This window comes from Sciurus vulgaris, assembly GCF_902686455.1.
Source record: "Sciurus vulgaris genome assembly, chromosome: X".
Lineage (NCBI taxonomy): Eukaryota > Metazoa > Chordata > Mammalia > Rodentia > Sciuridae > Sciurus > Sciurus vulgaris.
Window position 1 is genome coordinate 106,543,089 of NC_136471.1, and position 21,508 is coordinate 106,564,596.

The 21,508-nt window shown below is 34.4% G+C and overlaps 1 protein-coding gene and 1 long non-coding RNA gene across 2 annotated transcripts in view; one reads left to right on the forward strand and one right to left on the reverse strand.

Annotated features, from left to right (window-relative positions):
- The window catches only part of LOC306650734, a 1,184,502-nt gene that overhangs the window by 486,866 nt on the left and 676,128 nt on the right, over window positions 1-21,508 (forward strand). The gene's annotated exons all lie outside the window — the stretch shown is intronic.
- Window positions 1-21,508, reverse strand: part of CFAP47 (cilia and flagella associated protein 47) — a 400,269-nt gene that overhangs the window by 264,806 nt on the left and 113,955 nt on the right. The window contains 3 exon segments of the mRNA XM_079122986.1: window positions 12,067-12,289; window positions 13,358-13,500; window positions 18,436-18,540. Coding sequence (XP_078979112.1) covers window positions 12,067-12,289; window positions 13,358-13,500; window positions 18,436-18,540 — 471 coding nt within the window.

Sequence of the window (21,508 nt, forward strand, 5' to 3'; positions counted from 1 at the left end):
AAAACAGAAACTACTCCAACACCTGGAGATTAAATAATATGCTATTGTATGATGAATGGATAACAGAAGATAGCAGGAAGGAAATTAAAAAATTCTTAGAGGTAAATGAGAACAAAGAAACAACATATCAAAATCTAGGGGAGACTAAGAAGCAGTTCTTAGAGGAAAATTTATTGCATGGAGTGCATTCAATAATAAAAGAAAAAATCAATAAATAAATGACCTAACATTATAGCACAAAGCCCTAGAAAAAGAAGAACAGAGCAACACCAAAAGTAGTAGAAGACAGGAAATAGTTAAAATCAGAGCTGAAATCAATGAAATTGAAACAAAAGAAACAATTGAAAAAATTGACAAAATAAAAAGTTGGTTCTTTGAAAAAATAAACAAAATTGATAAACCCTTAGGCACACAAACAAAGAGAAGAAGAGAAAAAACCCAAATACTAAAATTCGGAATGAACAAGGAAATATCAAAACAGACACGATTGAAATACAAAACATAATTAGAAGCTACTTTGAAAATCTATACTCCAACAAAATAGAAAATCTCGAAGACATCAGCAGATTTCTAGAGACATATGAATTACCTAAACTGAACGACGAGGACACAATTTAAATAGATCAATTACAAGTAATGAAATACAAGTGGTCATCAAAAGCCTACCAACAAGGAAAAGTCTGGGACCAGATGGGTTCTCAGCCGAGGTCTACAAAACCTTTAAAGAAGAGCTCATTCCAATACTTCTCAAAGTATTCCATGAAATAGTAGAGGAGGGAACCCTCCCAAACTCATTCTATGAAGCCAATATCACCCTGATACCTAAACCAGACAGAGACACATCGAGGAAAGAAAATTTCAGACCAATATCCTTAATGAACATTGATGCAAAAATTCTCAACAAAATCTTAGCAAATCGCATACAAAAACATATTAAAAAGATAGTGCACCACAATCAAGTGGGTTTTATCCTAGGGATGCAAGGTTGGTTCAACATCCGGAAATCAATAAATGTGATTTACTATATCAATAGACTTAATGTCAAGAATCACATGATTATTGTGATAGATGCAGAAAAAGCATTTGATAAAATACAGCATCCCTTCGTGCTTAAAATACTGGAAAAAATAGGGATAATGGGAACATTCCTTAACATTGTAAAGGCCATCTATGCTAAGCCCATGGCCAATATCATTCTAAATGCTGAAAAACTGAAAGCATTCCCCCTAAAAACTGGAACAAGGCAGGTATGCCCTCTTTCACTGCTTCTATTCCACACTGTCCTCGAAACTCTAGTCAGAGCAATTAGACAGACCAATTTCCTTGGTCTCAAGGAAATTAAAGGGATACGAATAGGAAAAGAAGAACTCAAACTATCCCTATTTGCTGATGACATGATTATATATTTAGAGAAACCTGCAAATTCCACCAGAAAACTATTAGAACTCATGAGTGAATTCAGTCAAGTAGCAGGATATAAGATCAATACTCATAAATCCAATGCATTTTTATACATAGTGATGAATCTTCAAAAAGAGAAGTTACAAAAACTACCCCATTCACAATAGCATCGAAAAAAAATACAATACTTGGGAATCAATCTCACAAAAGAGGTGAAAGACCTCTACAATGAGAACTACAGAACACTGAAGAAAGAAATTAAAGAAAACCTTAGGTCATGGAAAGATCTCCCATGTTCTTGGATAGGCAGAATTAATATTGTCAAAATGGCCATACTACCAAAAGTGCTATACAGATTCAATGCAATTCCAATTAAAATCCCAATGATGTACTTTACAGAAATAGAGCAAGCAATTATGAAATTCATCTGGAAGAATAAGAAACCCAGAATAGCTAAAGCAATCCTCAGTAGAAAGAGCGAAGCAGGGGGTATCGCAATACCAGATCTTTAACTCTACTACAAAGCAATAGTAACAAAAATGGCATGGTATTGGGACCAAAATAGACAGGTAGATCAATGGTACAGAATAGACCACACGGACACAAACCCCAATAAATACAATTTTCTCATAGTACACAAAGGTGCCAAAAATATGCAATGGAGAAAAGATAGCCTCTTCAACAAATGGTGCTGGGAAAACTGGAAATTCATGTGCAACAGAATAAAACTAAATCACTATCTCTCAGCCTGCACAAAAATCAACTCCCAATCGATCAAGGACCTTGAAATCAGACCAGAGACCCTGCATCTTTTAGAAGAAAAAGTAGGTCCAAATCTTCAACTTGTTGGCTTAGGATCAGACTTCCTTAACAGGACTCCCATAGCACAAGAAATAAAAGCAAGAATCAACAACTGGGATGGATTCAAACTAAAAAGCTTTCTCTCAGCAAAGGAAACTATCAGCAATGCAAAGAGAGAGACTACAGAGTGGGAGAAAATCTTTTCCACTCATATTTCAGGTAGAGCTCTAATTTCCAGAATATATAAAGAACTCAAAAAACTCTATACCAAGAATACAAATAACCCAATCAACAAATGGTCTAAGGAAATGAACAGACACTTCACAGAGGAAGATCTACAAGCAATCAACAGATATATGAAAAAATGTTCAACATCTTTAGTAATAAGAGAAATGCAAATCAAAACTACCCTAAGATTCCATCTCACCCCAATTAGAATGGTGATGGTCAAGAACACAGCAACAATAGGTGTTGGAGAGGATGTGGGGGAAAAGGTACACTCATACATTGCTAGTGGGGCTGCAAATTAGTGCAGCCACTCTGGAAAGCAGTGTGAAGATTCCTTAGAAAACCTGAAATGGAACCACCATTTGACCCAGCTATCCCACTCCTTGGCCTATACCCAAAGGACTTAAAATCAGCATACTACAGAGAAACAGTCACAACAATATTCATAGCTGCTCAATTCACAATAGCTAGATTGTGGTACCAACCTAGATGTCCTTCAATTGATGAATGTATAAAGAAACTGTGGAATATTACTCAGCCATCAAGAATAATAAAATTATGGCATTTGCAGGCAAATGGATGCAGTTGGAGAATATCACACTACGTGAGATAAGCCCATCTCAAAAAACCAAAGAACAAATGATCTCACTGATAATCAGATGATGACACAGATAGTGGGTGGGAAGGGGGCAGGAATGCAGGAAAGAGGGACTCTAGAGAGGGATAAGAGGGGTGGGAGGGGTGGGGCAAGAAAAAAATAACAGAATGAATCAAAAACTATTACCCTATGTGAATGTATGACTACACAAATGGTATGCCTCTACTTCATGTACAGAGAAACAAGATGTATCCCATTTGTTTACAATAAAAATGAAATTTAAAAAATGATAGAACTTTAAAGGCTGCCAGAATAATGCAATAGGTCATATTTAAAAGGAGGCCAATCCAGATCTCAGCTGACTTCCCAACCCAGACCCTCAAAGCTAGGAGGTCTTGGAATAATAATATGTACCAAGCTCTGAAAGAAAATGGATGCCAACCAAGAAGACTATACCCAGCAAAACTGAGCTGCAGAACTGACAATGAAATAAAAACCATCCATGATAAATAGAAGTTAAAGATTTACAACTAGAAAGCCTATACTACAAAACATACTCAATAAAATATTTCGTGAGGAAGAAATGAAAACTGAAAGTAAAAACCAGCAAAGGGAGGAACTAAATTAGAAGAATAGTTAATCAAAGGATTAACAATTTAACAGTTAATCAAAGGATTAACAGTTTAATAGTTTAATTCAAATTAAAAACCAGGAATAACTCAAAATTACAGGGAATAAAAAACATATCTCAATAAGAACATTGAATATAAACAGCCCAAACTCATCAATCAAAAGATAGAGAATTTGGATTTACAAACAAGACCCAACAATATGCTCTCTCCAAAAGACTCACCTCATAGACAAAGATATCTGAAGACTGAAGACATAAGGATAGGAAAAAAAAAAAAAAAAAACACATCATTCACATAGATCTCATAAAAACAACCAGGGGCTTCTATCCTCACATCAGATAAAGTGAACTTCAAGCCAAAGTTAATCAGAAGAAAGAAAGGAGGACAATTCATACTGCTTAAAGGAAATATACATCAATAAGACATAACAATCATAACTATTTATGCTCCAAATAGTGGAACATCTACATAAATGAAACAAACCCTTCTCAATTTCAAGAGGCAAACAGACCACAACACAAAAATACTGGGTGACTAACACACCTCTCTCACTACTGGATAGATCTTCCAAACAAAAACTCCATAAGGAAGCTACAGAACTAAAAATTACAATTAATAATTTAGACTTAACAGAAATACATAGAATAATTCATTCACTGAAGACTGCATACACTCTCTTCTCAGGAGCACATGAATCCTTCTCTAAAATAGGTCATATCTAGGGCCACAAAGAAACTCCTAGTAATAACAGAAAAATAGAGATATCTTGAATTCTATCAGATCATAATGGAATGGAATCAGAAATCAATGATAAATTTAAAAATAGAAGCTACTCTAATACCTGGAGAATAAATAATATGCTGTTGAATAACCAATAGCTATTTGAAGAAATCAGGGATGAAATAAAAAATACTTAGATGTAAACGAGAATAGCAACACACATATTGAAATCTCTGGGATACTATGAAGGCAGTTCTAAGAGAAAAGTTCACTGCATTGGGCTCTTTCATTAAAATAATAGAAACTCAACAAATAATCTAAATATACATCTCAAAATCCTCAAAAAATAAGAAAAAATCAACACCAAAAGCATTAGAAAACAGGAAATAATTAAAATCAGAGCTGAAATCAATGAAATTGAAACAAAAGAACAATTCAAAAAAATCAATGAAACAAAATGTTGGGTTCTTTGAAACTGATAAAATCTTAGCCAAGCTAACAAAGAGAGAGAAAACCAAAATTAATAAAATTTGTGATGAAAAATGAAATATCACAATGGACACTACTGAAATACAGATGAGAATCAGAAATTATTTTCAAAATATATACTCCAATAAAACAGAAAATCTTGAAGACACTGACAAATTCATAGTGACAAATAATCTATCCAAATTGAATCAGGAGAATATACAAAATTTAAGCAGATTAATTTCAAGCAATAAAATCGATGACACCGTCAAAAGCCCACCAACAAATAAAAGCTCAGGACCAGATGGATTCTCAGTCAAGTTCTACCAGAACTTCAAAGAAGAATTAACATCAATCTTCTTCAAATTGTTCCATGAAATAGAAAAGTTGTGAATTCTTCTACGCCCCCATTCTATGAAGTTCATATCACCCTGGTACCAAAACTAAACCTAGATTCATCAAAGAAAGAAAACTTCAGACCAATGTCCCTGACAGAAATTCTTAATGAAACACTGGAAAATTGCATAAAATATGTATTTAAAAGATAGTTACCATGATCAAGTGGGTTCATCCCAGGGATGCAAGGTTGGTTTAACATGTGTAAATGAAAAAATATAATTCATCACATCAATAGACTTAAGGACAAGAATCACATGAATATCTCAATAGATGAAGAAAAAGCCTTTTCACAAAACACAACATCCATTCATGCTCCAAGCACTAGAAAAACTAGGGAAAAGAGGAACATACCTCAACATTGTAAAAGCTATATATTCTAAACCTAAGGCCAACATCATTGTCAATGGAGAAAAAATTGAAAGCATTCCCTCTAAAAAGTGGAACAAGACAAGGATGCCCTTACTCACCACTTTGGTTCAACATAGTCTGAAACCCTAGCCATTGCACTTAGACAAAAGAAAGAGATTAAGGAGATACAAATAGGAAAAGAAGACTCAAACTACCCCTATTTGCCAACAACATGATTGTATATTTAGAACACCCCAAAATGCCACCAGAAACCTTCTAGAATTCATAAATTAATTCAGCAAAGTAGCAGTATATAAAATCAACACCCATAAATCAATTGCATTCCTATACAACAATGATGAATCAGCTAAAAGATAAATTAGGACAACTATCCCATTCATGATAGCCTCAAAGGAAAATGTGGAAATCAATCTAAGCAAAAGGGTGAAAGACCTCTACAATGAAAACTGCAGAACTCTAAAGAAAGAAATTGAAGATGGCTTTGAAGATGGAAAGATCTCCCATGTTCTTGAATAGGCAGAATTAATATCGTCAAAATGGCCAATACTGCCAAAAGTACTGTACAGATTTAACTCAATTCCTATTAAAATTCCAATGATATTCTTCATAGAAATTGAAAAAGTAGTCATAAAATTCATTTGTAAGAATAAGAGGCCCATAAGACCCAAAGCAATCCTTAGTGAGAGAAGTGAAGCAGGAGGCATCACAATACCAGACCTTAAATTATACTACAGAGCTAATGTAACAAAACAGCACTAAAACAGACATGAAGACCAACCGTACAGAATAGAAGAAACAGAGACAAACCTACATAAATAAAGTGATCTCATACTAGACAAAAGTGCCAAAAACAGACACTAGAAAAAAGATAGCCTCTTCACCAAATGGTGCTGGGAAAACTGGAAATCCATATGTAGTAGAATGAAATTGAACCCCTTGCTCTCTCACCCTGTACAAAACTTAACCCAAGGTGGGTCAAGGACCTAGGCATTACCCAAGAGACCTTATGCCTACTAAAGAAAAAATAGGCCCCACTCTTCATCATTTCAAGTCAGTTTAGAAACTGACTTCCTCAACAAGACTCCTACAGAACAAAATGTAAAATCAAGAATCAATAAATGGGATGGTATCAAACTAAAAATCTTCTTTTCAGAAAAGGAAACAATCAATAAGGTGAAGAGAGACCCAATGGAATGGGAGAAAATCTTTTCAACCTACACTCAGATAGAGCATTAATCTCCAGGACATACAAAGAACTCAAAAAACTTAACACCAAAAAACCAAATAACCCAATGAATAAATGGGCAATGAAACTAAATAAGCACTTCACAGAAGAAGAAATACAAATGGTCAACAAATATAAGAAAAAGTGTTCAACACCTCTAGCAATTAGAGAAATGCAAATTGAAATCACACTGAGATTCCATCTCACTCCAATCAGAATGGCAATTTTCAAGAGTACAAGGAACAATGAATGTTGACAAGGATGGGGGGAAAAGCTACACTTATACATTGCTAGTGTGACTGCAAATTAGTGCTAACCCTATGGAAAACAGTATGGAGAGTTTTCAGAAAACATGGAATGGAACCAGCATTTGACCCAGTTAACCTACTCCTGGGTATATACTCAAAGGACTTAACAAACATCATACTACAGTGACACAGTCACATCAATGTTTATAGCTGCTCAATTCACAATACCTAAGCTATGAACCAACCTAGGTGCCCGTCAACAGATGAATGGATAAAGAAAATTTGGTACATATACACAATGGAATATTACTTGGTCTTAAAGAAAAATGAAATCATGGCATTTTCTAGTAAATGAATGGACCTGGAGACTATCATGCTAAGTGGAATAAGCCAATCCCAAAAAAAGAAAGGCCAAATGTCCTCTCTGATGCAGATGCTGACTTACAATAGGCCTACAGGGGGGAGCAAGCAGGCAGGGCTAAGTCAAGGGATTGGTTCACCAGATCGGACAGGGTAGAGTTGGGGAACTGGAAGGGGATGGGAATGGGAAAGACAAAAGAATGAATGGGACATCACTTTCCTATGTTCATATATGAATATATGACCAGTGCAACTCCATCATGTACAACCACAAAAATGCAGTTATACTCTATGTATATATGATATATTAAAATACATTCTACTATCATGTATAACTAAAAAGGACAAATGAAAAAGAATAAATTAATACCCATAAAGCATATATAATGATGCCTTGTCTGATCTATATTAATCATTATTAGTAGTAAACTATCACAAAAATATTTTAAAGGAATAAAGTAAGACAGATTTTCAAACTAAATTCAATGGAGCATGGATCCTTAGACTGCAGTAATGAAAGCAATAACTGAAATGATGAGTCATTATGATGGGACTATAAGAACACAATAGGAAATGTGAAACTAGAAATGTCTGAGAAGAGGAAGTTCCTGTTCAGGAAAAATAAACTGATCACATGTGTTTATTTTCTCTCCCTCTCAAAATATTTCCAACATGTCAGAAAGACTGATAAAGGGAATAATCCCATAATGACATTGAAATTGGAAAAGGGACCATAAGTATAACAGAAAAATTGAAAGTTATCTATTAGACAAAGAATAGATAGAATTGAATTGAGGGATAAATAAAAATGATACACCATACAACAATATGCTGTAGGGGAAAGGGTAGACCCTTTTACTAGAAGAATATAACAGAGGCTCCAGCTTTAGTGTTGACAGAGAGGAAGAAAGTCATGCATGGTACAGTGATCATTATGGTTAATAGAACTACTATATGTGGAAAAGTCAGGATTGATCTACTATCCCACAAAACTCATACAAAGACACTGACAATAGTAGTCTTTGCCTCCAGGAAAAATTAGAGATATCTCAAAATAAATTCAACATCCAGATACCTGGGAGATTTAGGGCACCTACAGTGGATGTCCATGTTCTAAATTCCCCCTTACTTTTGCATTCTGTCTGGTCAGTGTCCTAAAGTAAAGCACATATGTTTCCATGAATTGGCAACTGGCTAAAACTTTTGTCTAACTTTTAACTTGGGAAAATAGTTCATGAAAAAACAGACTTTCGGAGGGGAAACCCTTGTCTTCTGCTTATAGGAAAAATCAAGTCTTTCATTCATATCTATTAATAAATGATAATCAAAACTAGAAATATTTAAGGAAAACCATTAACAACTAAAATGAAAATCAAATTAAAAATAAAAAAGAATGAAGAATTCAGGAGAGATGACACAAATTCAATGAAAATTAAAATTGATGAAAAAGCTCATACTATAAGGGAGCTACTTGAAAAAACATGTATCCATAATTCAAAAACAGAATGGTATTATGAAAAAGACAGAAAGAAGAAAGAAAAAGGAAAGAGGGGCAGGAGTACAGAGAAAAGGATAAGGGATGAGTGAGGGATAAAGGAAATAATTAAGGAAAAACAATTTTTGGCAAACAAAACTATAAATACTAATTAAAATGTTTACAGAAGTGGAAAACTACAAGCATAAGAAATTAAAACACACAAAAGATGAAAATCAAAAATCATGAGAGCAACATGAAGGATCAGTAAAATAGTTCCACTATCCTTATAATAGGAGATTGAGAGAACAGAGAAAACAGAGGGAAGCAAATAGAAAAGGAGGCAGAAAATGAGAGTTAAATGATTACTTTTCAATATACAAGGTTTACTGAATGCCAAGGATATTGAATGATGATGAATATAACTATGCTGACATTTTAATCTAATAAATTACAAAACAGGAGAATAACAGAGAAATAGGAACTATGCAAGAGTTCTAAGAGAATGAACATATTATTCCCAAAATATGACATTAAACTTCTCATCAGAAACACTGAATGTTTCCCTATGATGGAGTAATGCAGGAGACACTGAAGAGGGGTTTCAAATATCGGCAACAATACATGACATTGGAGGACTCTTCTTAGCCTGAGGGCCCATAATCCAAAAATTCCAAATCAAGAAATAGCTTTGAATAACTTTGTTGCTTGGACAAAGTTAATTGTTATTCATTGTTTTTAGTTGTGGGCAGCTTTTCTTCCCAGGAATAGGAAGGTTCCATACTCATCAAGAACAGTCTTTTTCTAGGCAGTACCCAATGATGAGGTCTGTTTCTCACTCACCAAAATAGTACAGTAAAGATTTTAAACTGTAACAGCAGTTAACATTGTTAGGAAACAGCCAGTCTTTCAATGTGTCTCATTGGTGAGGTTAATAATATACAATGTTTAATAGAATAATCAACCCAGAATGTATTAAAGAGACTTTTACAAGTTTGTGTTCTTTGGTCTCATGATCCCACCTCTGACACACTTTCTATTTAATATCCAAAAATGTCTGCTACTATTTATAAACAAGTATATTCATCTCTATTATTTATACAAACAAAATATAATGAAATAGCATAAGTAAATGCTCCCAAATTAATGTGAATTGGCAAGTGTTTTAGTCAGCTTTTTTGCTGCTGTGACTAAAAGGATTTGGTCTGCACAATTGTAGAGGAGAAAAGGTTTATTTGAGGGCTCACAGTTTCAGAGGTCTTACTCTTAGTCCATAGATGGCTGGCTCCATTCCTCATGGCTCAAGGTGAGGCTGAATGTTGTGGCAGAAGAGGGTGGCAGAGGGAAACAGCTCACATCACAGTGATCAGAAAGCAGAGGGAGAAACTCCACTCTCCAGATACAAAACATATACACCATAGCCATGCCACAATTCCCACCTCCTCCAACCATGCCCTACCACTTCAGTTAATTCCATCAGGGATCAAGTCTCTGATTGGGTTAAGGCTGTCATAACCCAACCATTTCTCCTCTGAACCTTCTTACATTGTCTCACACATGAACTTTTAGGGGACACCTCATATCCAAACCATACCAGCAAGTTAATAATGATGTATGTTTATAATAACATATTATAAAACATATTACCAATCACTACAATAGTACAAGGATACAGAAAACTAAAACTAAAATCCTAAGCCCTATACAAACAACAAAAATAAGAATGCCCAGTAGCAAAATTTCTGCAATGCAGCCAAAGTGGATTAAAGAGAAATTTATAGACTTGAAAATAATTAAAAACACAACTTGAATTTAAAGAAATGTGAATTATAAAGAAAAAACAGCATTACATAATTTAAGAAACACAGAAATGGATAAATTTATCTAAGAACTTATATGTTATATGAGGCAAAGAAAACATAAACTGCTAAAACCTAAAATAAAGAAAAAATATAACTCAATTTTAAATGAAGATCAAACTAACTTCATAAAGGAGAATTTAAAAACAGGAATGCTAGTCACAAATGATGAATAATAATTTTTAAATGCTCAATATATGCTCAATATATGCTTTTCCCCAAAATGAAAATAAATCATTAAAGTATAATGACTTTAAATTTTTAACTCAAATTAGATAAAATGTTTAGTGAAACAAACACCAAAACAAAAAACTGAAATATTATAAGAAATAACTTTTCTGAAAAATTTCCTTTAGCCAGATGATTTTATGATCAAATACAGAAATTTTTAATTTCTATTACATTAATTTCCCCATGACATAGATAAAGAAGAAATCTTAGTCAATTAAATAAGTGAAATTGAAATTGTCCATTTAAAAAAGCAATAACATATTGGAAAATTATTATAGATTTATCTTAACCTGCAAGAGCTGAGATAGGAGGCAAAAAGTTCTGAGGTTCCACTATATCTGCAACATTAAAACAAGGGAGGTGCCCAAATTCTTGTTTAAATGAACAACAGAAGTAAGTGATTTGATAAAACCGAAGAAGTTTAACAATTATAGACATATTGAGTAATAAAACACTTGAAAGGAGGGATGTAAATGTATTTTCAAAGAGGAGACATCGTTAAAGAAAAGTGGGCCACTAGTACTACCATTTGGAGGTTAGGCGTGTGGTTCAGTGGTAGAAAGTTTGCTTGGCACATGTGAGGAACTGGGTTCAATTCCTAGCACCACATAAAAATAAATAAAATAAAGGTATTGTGTCCATCTACAACTAAAACAACTTTTTACAAAAAATACTACCATGCATACTGAATTATACTCTGGATCTAGAACTGATAGCTTATTTATAATGAAGTATATAGTTTCCCAGTTTTTCACATTTAAAAGAATTTGTCCTACTCATAGTTTACCCTTCTTAATTCACAAATGAGGAAACTGAGGTCCAATGATTTTTCAGTGCTTTCCTAAAATTATCAGATATTTAGAAGAAATTTAAAAGTATATGTAGCCTAAAGAATTTTTATTTCCATTTACTCTTCTTACTAGTCTCCTTATAATTTATCACTTTTTAATAATGTATTATTTAATATTGCATTTCACTTAAAATTATCACAATAAGTAGATAGTATTTCAGAATACAATATGAAAAAAAAATTTAGAGAAACATAACTGTCACCTTCTTATAGTTTCTGGAATGGAAAGGAAATGGGGTCCTTCAGGCCAGCCAAAGAGACTGAACCATGTTTGAACTGCATTTACAACCCTCTGAAAGAAGTTATATGCCTTTGATCCTTCTTCCAGAGAAAAGAATTGCTCATTTTTCTCCTCCTTTCCATCATCTGCCCTTTTTGGTGTTTCACTTTCATCCAAGTTCAAATCTTCATGTAATATTTCCATTCCTAAAATTCACATATGTTTATAAAAATGATTACTTGACAACAGAGTAAAATATTCTTACAGCTATTGCTATTCCTATGAGTCAATTTACTGTATTGTAAAATAAATAATGAGAATATGCTTGCATTCAAATACTCAAATAATGTTTTTTTTAAATTTATGGATTTCAATAAAGGAAACAATTATATTTTCTTTTTGCCATAATGGTATGTGAAAACATTCCCCAAAGTGGAAGATTTCACTTTTAACTACATAAGAAAAAGGTCTTGACAATTCTTTAGCTTTGGTTATTAGACAAAATTAAACTTCAGCTGAATTATAGAAACAAAAATATTGCCTTCAGATTCAAAATGACTTTCCAAAATAAGCATTTTAATAAAACAAAATATTTTTGAATTATGGAAAATTTTTAAAATTAGAATGATATCAATTTTTCAAAAATATCCACCTATTTCATAATACAAAAGCACAAACTAATTGGAAACAATCCTCACAATATTTAAGCTGTTTTAGTTCATTCAATAAAAGGAAAACTTTCAATATTACCCAAATCTAGGGAAAGGAATATTTGCTTAGTTAATTGCAAATAATATCAAATACATATTTATCTGTGTTCACTTTTTAAAAGATGTTTAACCATGGATCCAGCTAGATAATATAATGACAAAACCCAGTTTCCAAACTATGTACAGAGGGTTCCTGTAATGTCACAAAAAATTTACAGAGGATCCACTGGATATCTTACACCTTTGTTAAATATTACTGAAATATCTGTTAGGCAGCATACTTAAGCAACTACTCTCAGGATTTTGTATTAAACCAGTTAATAAATGCAACTATTTTTTCTCATTTTAGCCTAGAGAAACATATTGAAATACTAGGCGTGTTGCAAATCAAGAGAGTTTCTTCCTTTGCTCATTGGAGAGAACTCTTGAAGCAGGTGCCCCACTTAAGACTACTGACGAATTCATGTATTTCTTACTAGAAAAGACCTAACTTTTAAATTAAAAGCTATTAAGCAGACCACATCAAGGACTGGATTTGAGAAATACACTATATTTGCCACATACCAACAAATAAGTTTCCCCTTGTAAGTTCAGCATCATTAAATTTAGTAGCAGCAGACGTCATATTTATTGAAGTAGAAGAGGATAATCCAACATCCTGGCAGGGAAACATAAAACTGCCTCTAGACTTCATAGGACTCCCATCTCTATCTACAAATGACACATTGGGCAAGTAAGTAAAACAAACATTAATGGAATTCACCAGCAAATTACTTAACCTGAATTTCATATTTATATGAAAATAACAGAAAAAAGCCTAAATATGTATTATACCTCAAATAAGATAACAAATAAAGTTAATGTTAATAATGACTATCTAAATTAAAATTTATTTGATAAATCAATTATTATAGTATATCAAAGTTATTGGAAAATAATATCCAACTTCAGGATAAACAAAAATATGTAATACATTTAAAATTTTCAATCCCCCTAAAATGGAATTATTGGATACGATGCTCAAAAAAAGAGATAAGAAAAGTGTCACTAACAAAAGCAATTTTTTCCCTGTTAATTCACTCAAGTAAAATCACTGCTTGGTTATGAGCTGATAAAGTTTAATGTATCTTACAGTTAGATTTACTATGTTTGTATATATATATAGAGAGAGTTTACAAAGCAGAAATCTCAACCAACCAAAGGCAGTGCTAATCAAAGCCAGTACATGATGATGTAAGTCCTGGCATCAAAATATATAACTGTATGTGTGTGTGCGTGTGTGTGTGTGTCTTATAGAATTTCATATACATTTATAACTATTTTACACATAATAGGTGTTCATACCCCCCAGAAACCTATGCCACAATAGTTTACATAGAAGTAACTTTTAGATAGTTCAGTGATAAAAATATTTGAAGATGCATTAGGCAATGTTTTAAATTTATCACCAAATGATTTAAAAATTCCCACAGTGAGTGCAAAGTCCCAATTCTATCCTTTTAACTAGCCATTTAGTCACATCATTCTTTTTAAATTTAGCATGTGAGCAATAACCAATTAATTATACTGCCTTGCTTTAGGTTACTTAATTTGAGATTTCACCTTTATTAAACATGCCATCTTACAGAGCACAGTAGCTAAATATGTATGTTCTGAGGTCTTACAAACTTGATTAGAATCCCCTGGGACAAGCTTCTCAGCCTCTCCATTAGTCACATTCTTAATCTGTAAAGTGTTATCTATAAGGGTATCTAACTTAGAATTTTTAGGAGGACTAAATGAAATAACAAATGTAAGGAAATTAGCAGAACACCATATACCTGGGAAGCATTAAATATATACTAGAAATTATTATACATATTTCTAGAAATATTTCCCCAAATGGATGTACTTATTTTAGTCCATGTACTTCATGTTCAATCATCAAATAAACACAAAGAATTTATTCATTTTTTTCTTTTAAGGATGTAACAATATTACCTTTTATATAGCAATTACTCATTATTTTCTGGAAGGATATGGAAAATACAAAAGTAATAAAGCAATCACAATTAGTGATAATAGTCATAATAATGAAATCATAGTAAAAATAATACCTTCCAGGTATTTACAGTCTATGAGTTTTACAAAAGCCCTTTGAATAGATAAAACATATAATATTAGTATCCTGTTATTCTCTTATATATGCATGTTGTTTAATGAAAGATGATAAACTTGAGCACCAGAGAATTAAAAATAAAATCATATGGCAAAGTAATGAGTTTAGAACACAAAAGAGAATTTCCATCCAGGTTGTGTGAGTCTTAATTCATTGCTATTCCTTTATACTACATTCTAGAAATTCTCTCCTTCCCTGGTATATTAGAAGAATATAAAAATATAACATAATTATTTAGAATTAGCCAGAAAAATCTTTTAAATTTTGAAATGTGTCAAAATGTTGAGATCTCTTTGTCTTTCTCTTCATCCTGCCAATTAGACAATTCCATAAACTGCTTTAAATGATTTTTTTGAATGCTCAGAAGACACTATTACACATATAAGCCATTCTCATATGAAAATGATAGAGCTAAGAGATGCCTTTCTGATGTTCTATATTTCAGATGACCCATTCTATAATATTGAATAAATACCTTGTATCTACCAGACACTGTGTGAGGCACTGTGGACACAAAAGTGAAAAAGACAGAAATGATTCCCACTCTTAAGGCCTTATAGATAACAATATCTAGAAAGGGATATAGAAAATAGGCATATTAAGTAAAAATGTGGTAAGGGCAGTGATGGAAATTGCATAGAGCTATGAGCATGCACTAGCGAATGCAAAACCCTTGCTTCTAGAGGCAGGAATGCTTTCGGGTGTGCAGATGGTGTAGGGTCTAGTAGGAAAATGCTCCAGATAGGAAAGATTATCAGTAGAGATCTACATGCTAGAAGAACTTAGAGAAGTCTAATATGGCTTGAGCATAGAAGGAAAGATGTCTGGAAATGAGAAGAAGGTCATGGTCTAGGGTAATGCAATATTGGGTCTTTTAGGTTTCATCTACTAGTAACAGTATTCCATGGAAAAATTTTATACGTGGAAATTATAAGATTTCAATTTTCAGTTTATATACATGTGTGTGTGGGGGGGGGTGTGCATACACACATCACTGTAGCCAAAGTGTGAAGAATGGTTTGTGCAAAAGAGGAGCTTCAGAGGAGGCAGGAGAACAATTGGGAAACCTGCACTGATCCTAAAAAGACATTATAGCAACTTGAATATATGTACTGGCGCTAAAAAGGGAAAGAAGTGAGATGATTGATTTGAGAGACATTTACATGGCAAAGTGATTAGGATTTGGTGAACTGGAGGTATAGTATGAGAGAGAGATGACATCATTAAGTTGAGTTTCTGGATTAGGACCTGATTTGTTGAGGTCCCAAACCTGAGTTGTAGGTAAATGTACACAAGTAGGGTATACAGAATGATGAGAAAATTCCAGAAAGCAGAGTTTAGTTTGGGTCATGCTGTTGGTGGATGCCTATGGGAATCCAATGAAGGGTATCCAGAATTTGGTTGAATTCTGAATTCCTGAATCTTTGAAAGGGATTTGCATTGGAGATATAGCCTATGATTTATAATCGAAGTCATGGAAAAGAGAAGAGAAGAGGGGTCAGAAGTCCAACTGACTTAAAGAATTAAAAAATACAGAGGGAGGAAGAGGAATTTATGAAAGATGCTTAGAAGGAACAGTCAAAGAGGTTAGAGGAAACCCAGAGAAGTATGGCATGTGGAAGCCCAGAGAAGTCTCAAGAAAGAGAAGTAGGGAATAATCAACAGTCTTAGGCATGCTCAATAGGCAAATAATGCTTCTTGCTCAGTCCTAAAATGTCTTTCCTGTTAAAGGGAGATGAGGTACTTAATTCCTTACTTTCTTCTGCTCCTTTTCTATCTCTGGGAATTTAAGTGACTAGTAAAATTGGAGAGAATAAATAAGGAATACATGGCCTAAATATGCCCTGTTTACTCCTTGGAATTTTCCTAAGAAGGTATTAGCCTCCTTTCCCCTCCCTGCTGACTTTATGGAAACTCAACTAAAGCACCTAAGAGGGAGGCAAAAATTGACAGGCAAGAGTAAGCAATGTTATATGATACGGTGAAGTTTCTGGGTAATGAGATTTAGATAAAGGAATGGGCTAAGGCAGGAGAGCCTACTGGCTTTTGTCCTTCCAACCACAGGAAAAAATATGATGGGTTCCACCATAAGTTTAGTATTTGGAACTTCAGAGTGTTATTGTTTGATGGTCTTTTTCTCTTCTCAACAATCAGAAAAATGGCATTCCCTGAGACTGAGAGAAAAGAATTGAATGGATTTCATAAGTGTGGTAAAATATTTGAAGAAGCAAGTGGAGAATATGAGAAAACTGGTTAAAACACAGAAAAAGCCTCCACATCAGCACTAAAAATTAAGGACTTGACAGTCTGCTCTGATGGAGATTTTTCCCTCGCTCTTCATCTTTTCTCTTCTCTAGGACTTACTCCATCATTCATTCTCTCCTGTGTCTTGCATTTCAATTTCTCCCTATTTACTAACTTCTTTTCTATTACTTTTTGCTTCTTTCTTTTCCTTATTTTCTTTTTAAATTAATTCATTAATTATTCTTTCTTTCTTTGTTGTTTGTGTTTTTCCTGGGGATTAAACCAAGATTCTCTCACATGCTAGGCAAGTGCTCTATACTGAGCTATAACCTCAGCTCTATTTCATTAATTTTTAATTGACAGATAACATTCTATATTTTTATTGTGTACAGCCTGTTATTTTGAAGCATACATTGTGAAATGGTTATATCTAGCTAATTAACAAATGCATTATCTCATATAGTCATCAATTTTGTGATGAGCACACATAATATCCACCACTCTCTTCACATTTTTTAAGAACACAATATGTAATTATTAACTACAGTCACCTTGCTGAACAACTGATCTCCTGAAATTTATTCCTCTTTTCTTTCTGTAATTATGTATCTTTTGATCTTAGATTCTCTTATCTCCCCTGAAGCAATCCAAGTTGGTCTACTGACTATTTTCTAGCCTACTTTAATTCATTCTATATGAATATATCCCAACAACTGCTCCCTTTCTAAATCACTTATATTCAAAAACACACAGAATGTTCCTAGTACTGTAGACTAAAGGGCTCAACAGTATGACCCTGCACCTTAATCTCCTGCCTTATATCTCCTATTACAACCCTATGCTTTTGCTATTTTGCGATTTGCACGAACCATCCTGGTCAAGATCATCATTAGGCAAGCTCTACATTAATGTCATCTCTTCTACAAGTCATTCCAGAACCCCAACATCAGCAATAATCTCTGCACCACCTCCACATGCCCAACACTTCAATTGACTCATGTATAAAGTCCTTAATTAAATATTCTTAGTAAATAATTTATGTATGTATTTTTTATTAAATTGTCAACTTTTGGAATCAAGAGACACTGTCATATTGTACTACTGATACCAAACTTAGGTCCTGGCAATGGCAGTTGTTTAATAAACATCAGTTAATTTAAAATTCACTCTCTTTCTAGTTGTTGGCCCTGGATAACAAGAATCTGTACAATGAGTTAGAGAGAAAGTAATCATATGCAACTTACCATTCTTTAAAATAATTTTTTGCTTATCAAGATGAATTGCCAAATATGGATATATAGTAAGAATACAGTTTTCTGCTGTTGCTGTAACTGGAAGTGAAAACCTAAAAGTGAAAACATTGTATTTCAATAAAATAAAATTTTCACATTCAGTAAATACAATGAAATATTTCTAAGTATCCCAGATGCCTTTAATGATGATGACACAAATTATTCATATCTTCTTCTTCCTGCCTCCTTTGTTTTTGTTAACAACCTATATCTATCTTAAAGGCTTGAAAACATTTATTTTTAAAACTTTTAACAAAGATTGTAAATTTCACTGTCAAGAGTGCTCAGCATATCGATTGTGCAGATACAAATACACAGATTCGGGTAATTTTAGAGTTGAAGTGGCCTCAGAGTTAATTTATTCAAAGTAATAATTGTTTAGATTAAATAATATAGTTTACACAAAGATACCATTATCACTGTCATTATGGAAAAATCTGTTAGTGTTTAACTATGATTACAGAAGGGTGAGATAAATGATAGAAGATAAAAGCAAATGCTGTGGATGCCCTGCCCTTATGCCCCTATCATCTAAGATATTATATACTTGTTCTAGGTGGACACTGCAACTTTCTTTAGAGAACTGCCCTTGGGCTACTGGAGCTGCTCAAAACCAGAAGTGCCTGGAAGTTTATGGTCTTTAGGGTCACCCATAAGCAATGTCTGTGTGGTATGGGCTTTTCAAATCCCAGTTCCTTTGCCTCAAATAGGAAAAAAAGGTGGGTGGGAACAAAAACAAAAAATAAAAAACTGGTGTTATCTTAGTGCCTCACAACACCAAAGGATCAGGCTGAGCCTAAGATTTTGATTTAAATGTCATTTATTTGGGGTGACTGATTCTCTGTTCTGCTTAGACTAGTCTCTTGTGTTTTCATGAGAACATTTCTATAATATATCATATATCCCTGACTTTTCATTTAAAAGCCAGCTTGTGGAGAATACCACTAAAGACAACTACCAAAATAACAAGGAAGCACTATCACTTCCTATTTGTAAAATGCTAAATAATTAAAGAAAAAAAGTTGAAAATAAATTTCTTTCCAAGAAAAAGAAAGCAGAAATAAACTGTTTGTTTTGATTCTCTTGTAAAACTAGTTTGCTAAAGATTATAACATTTGATTTTAGATGTTCTTTAGAGCAAAGAACAATCAACATATAAGAAGTTATAAGGAAGAATGAAATTGCGTCATTTGCTAGTAAATGGATGAAACTAGAGAATATCATGCTAAGCAAAATAAGCCAGAGGCAGAAAGTTGAAGATTGAATGTTTTCTCTCATATGTGTAAGCAATAAATAAATAAGGACTTTATTTATTTATTAAAGGTACTTGGGATTGAACCCAAGGGTACTTTACCACTGAGATGCATCCCAGCCCTATTTTTTTTATTTACTTATTTTATTTTGAGATATGGTCTCACTAAGTTGCTTAGGGCCTCACTAAATTGCTGAAGCTGGCCTTGAAATGGCAATCCTCCTGCCTCACTCAGTCTCCCCAGTTGCTGGGATTACAGACACGTGCCACTGCACCCAGAAATGAGGAATTTATAAAAGAATCTCATGAAAATAGAAAGGAGAACAGTAGGATAGAGAAAGGTGGTAGAGGGAAGGGAGAAAAACTGAAGAATGAAATTAACCAAATTATGTTATGTGCTTGTATGAATATATCACAATGAATTCCACTTTTATGTATAGCCATAATGTTCCAATTGAAAAACAAGAAATAAATAGAAGGAAGAGCAACAGAGTAGAGGAAGAGGATTAGGAAAAGGGAGGAAAGGAAAGAAAAGAAGGAGTACTGGTGGCTGAAATGAAGCAAATTATGCTCTACACATTTATGAATATGTCAAAAAATAAACCATGCTATTATGTATAACTAAAATGCACTGATAGAAAAATTAAAAAAGAATAACCAACATATACAAAATTTATTCAACCACGTTCTTCCAGGGAGCATATATTATAGAAAATGTATAAGTGGAGAGGGGCAAGATGGTGGGTTAGCATGAGGCAGCATTTCTCTTAGCTAGATTACCCAGAACTCAAACAGCTGTAGTACCACATCTCCCTGAGCCTTAGAGTAAAATATCTTGAGACTGGAGGAGCAGTGTGCCCTAGCCAAACCAGAGACTGCTTGACTCATTAATCAGATTTAAAAAAAAAAACCTCTCCACCAGAGTTTATCAATTATCTGCCAAGAGCAGATCCAGGAGCCATCTTGGGACGCAGCATGGTGGAACTTACTGAAACTGAAACTGTAAACCCACATCCATGAGTTTGCAGCTAGGTCTGTGTGGGCCTGTCAGAGTCTAACAAACCTGTGAAAAATTAGAAATTGGGAGCATTTTGCCTGGGGAAACGCAAGTTAGAGAGACTGAAGACAACTGGGCTTTTCCCAGCTCCATGAGTTCTGAGGCTGGTGGGGACTGACAGGGCCAGCTACAGTGGGTCAGAAGGGTAGAAGAGGGCATTTTGTTCTCTGCTCACCCAGCCAGTCCATCCAACACCCACTGGGTTCTCAGGGCCCATCCAGGCTGACACTCGCCAGGTTCCAGCACTAGCCTAGTCTCCAACTCCCTCCCCAGTTCAGCATCCACCAGTCCCTGGGACCTGCCAGGTCCTGCATCAGTTAGGCACCATAAAAGGCCTTCTGGCTCCCCAGTCCCCGGTCTCCCAATCCCTCCCTGGCCTCTGACCTGGCCCTTCGCTCCCAGCTTTGCGGTCAGTCAGCAGGTCCCAGGGCCTGGCCATCATCTACCCAGTTGCTTCACTGCCAGATGCACCTGGTCCAGCATGCAGCCTCTTGGCCACCTGCAAGTTCCTGCACAGAATAGCTGGGCCCTCAACCTGGCTGGAGCCCACACACCTCTTTGCTGACAGACCCTCCTGGTCCAGCACACAGCCAGCACACAGGCCCACAGGATCCAGCACTAGGACCTGAGCCACCTGCCTCCCAGATGGAGCCAGGGCTTTGCCACCTGCCTGCAACACAGCCTGCCCATGCTAAACTCCCAAAAAGGGGCA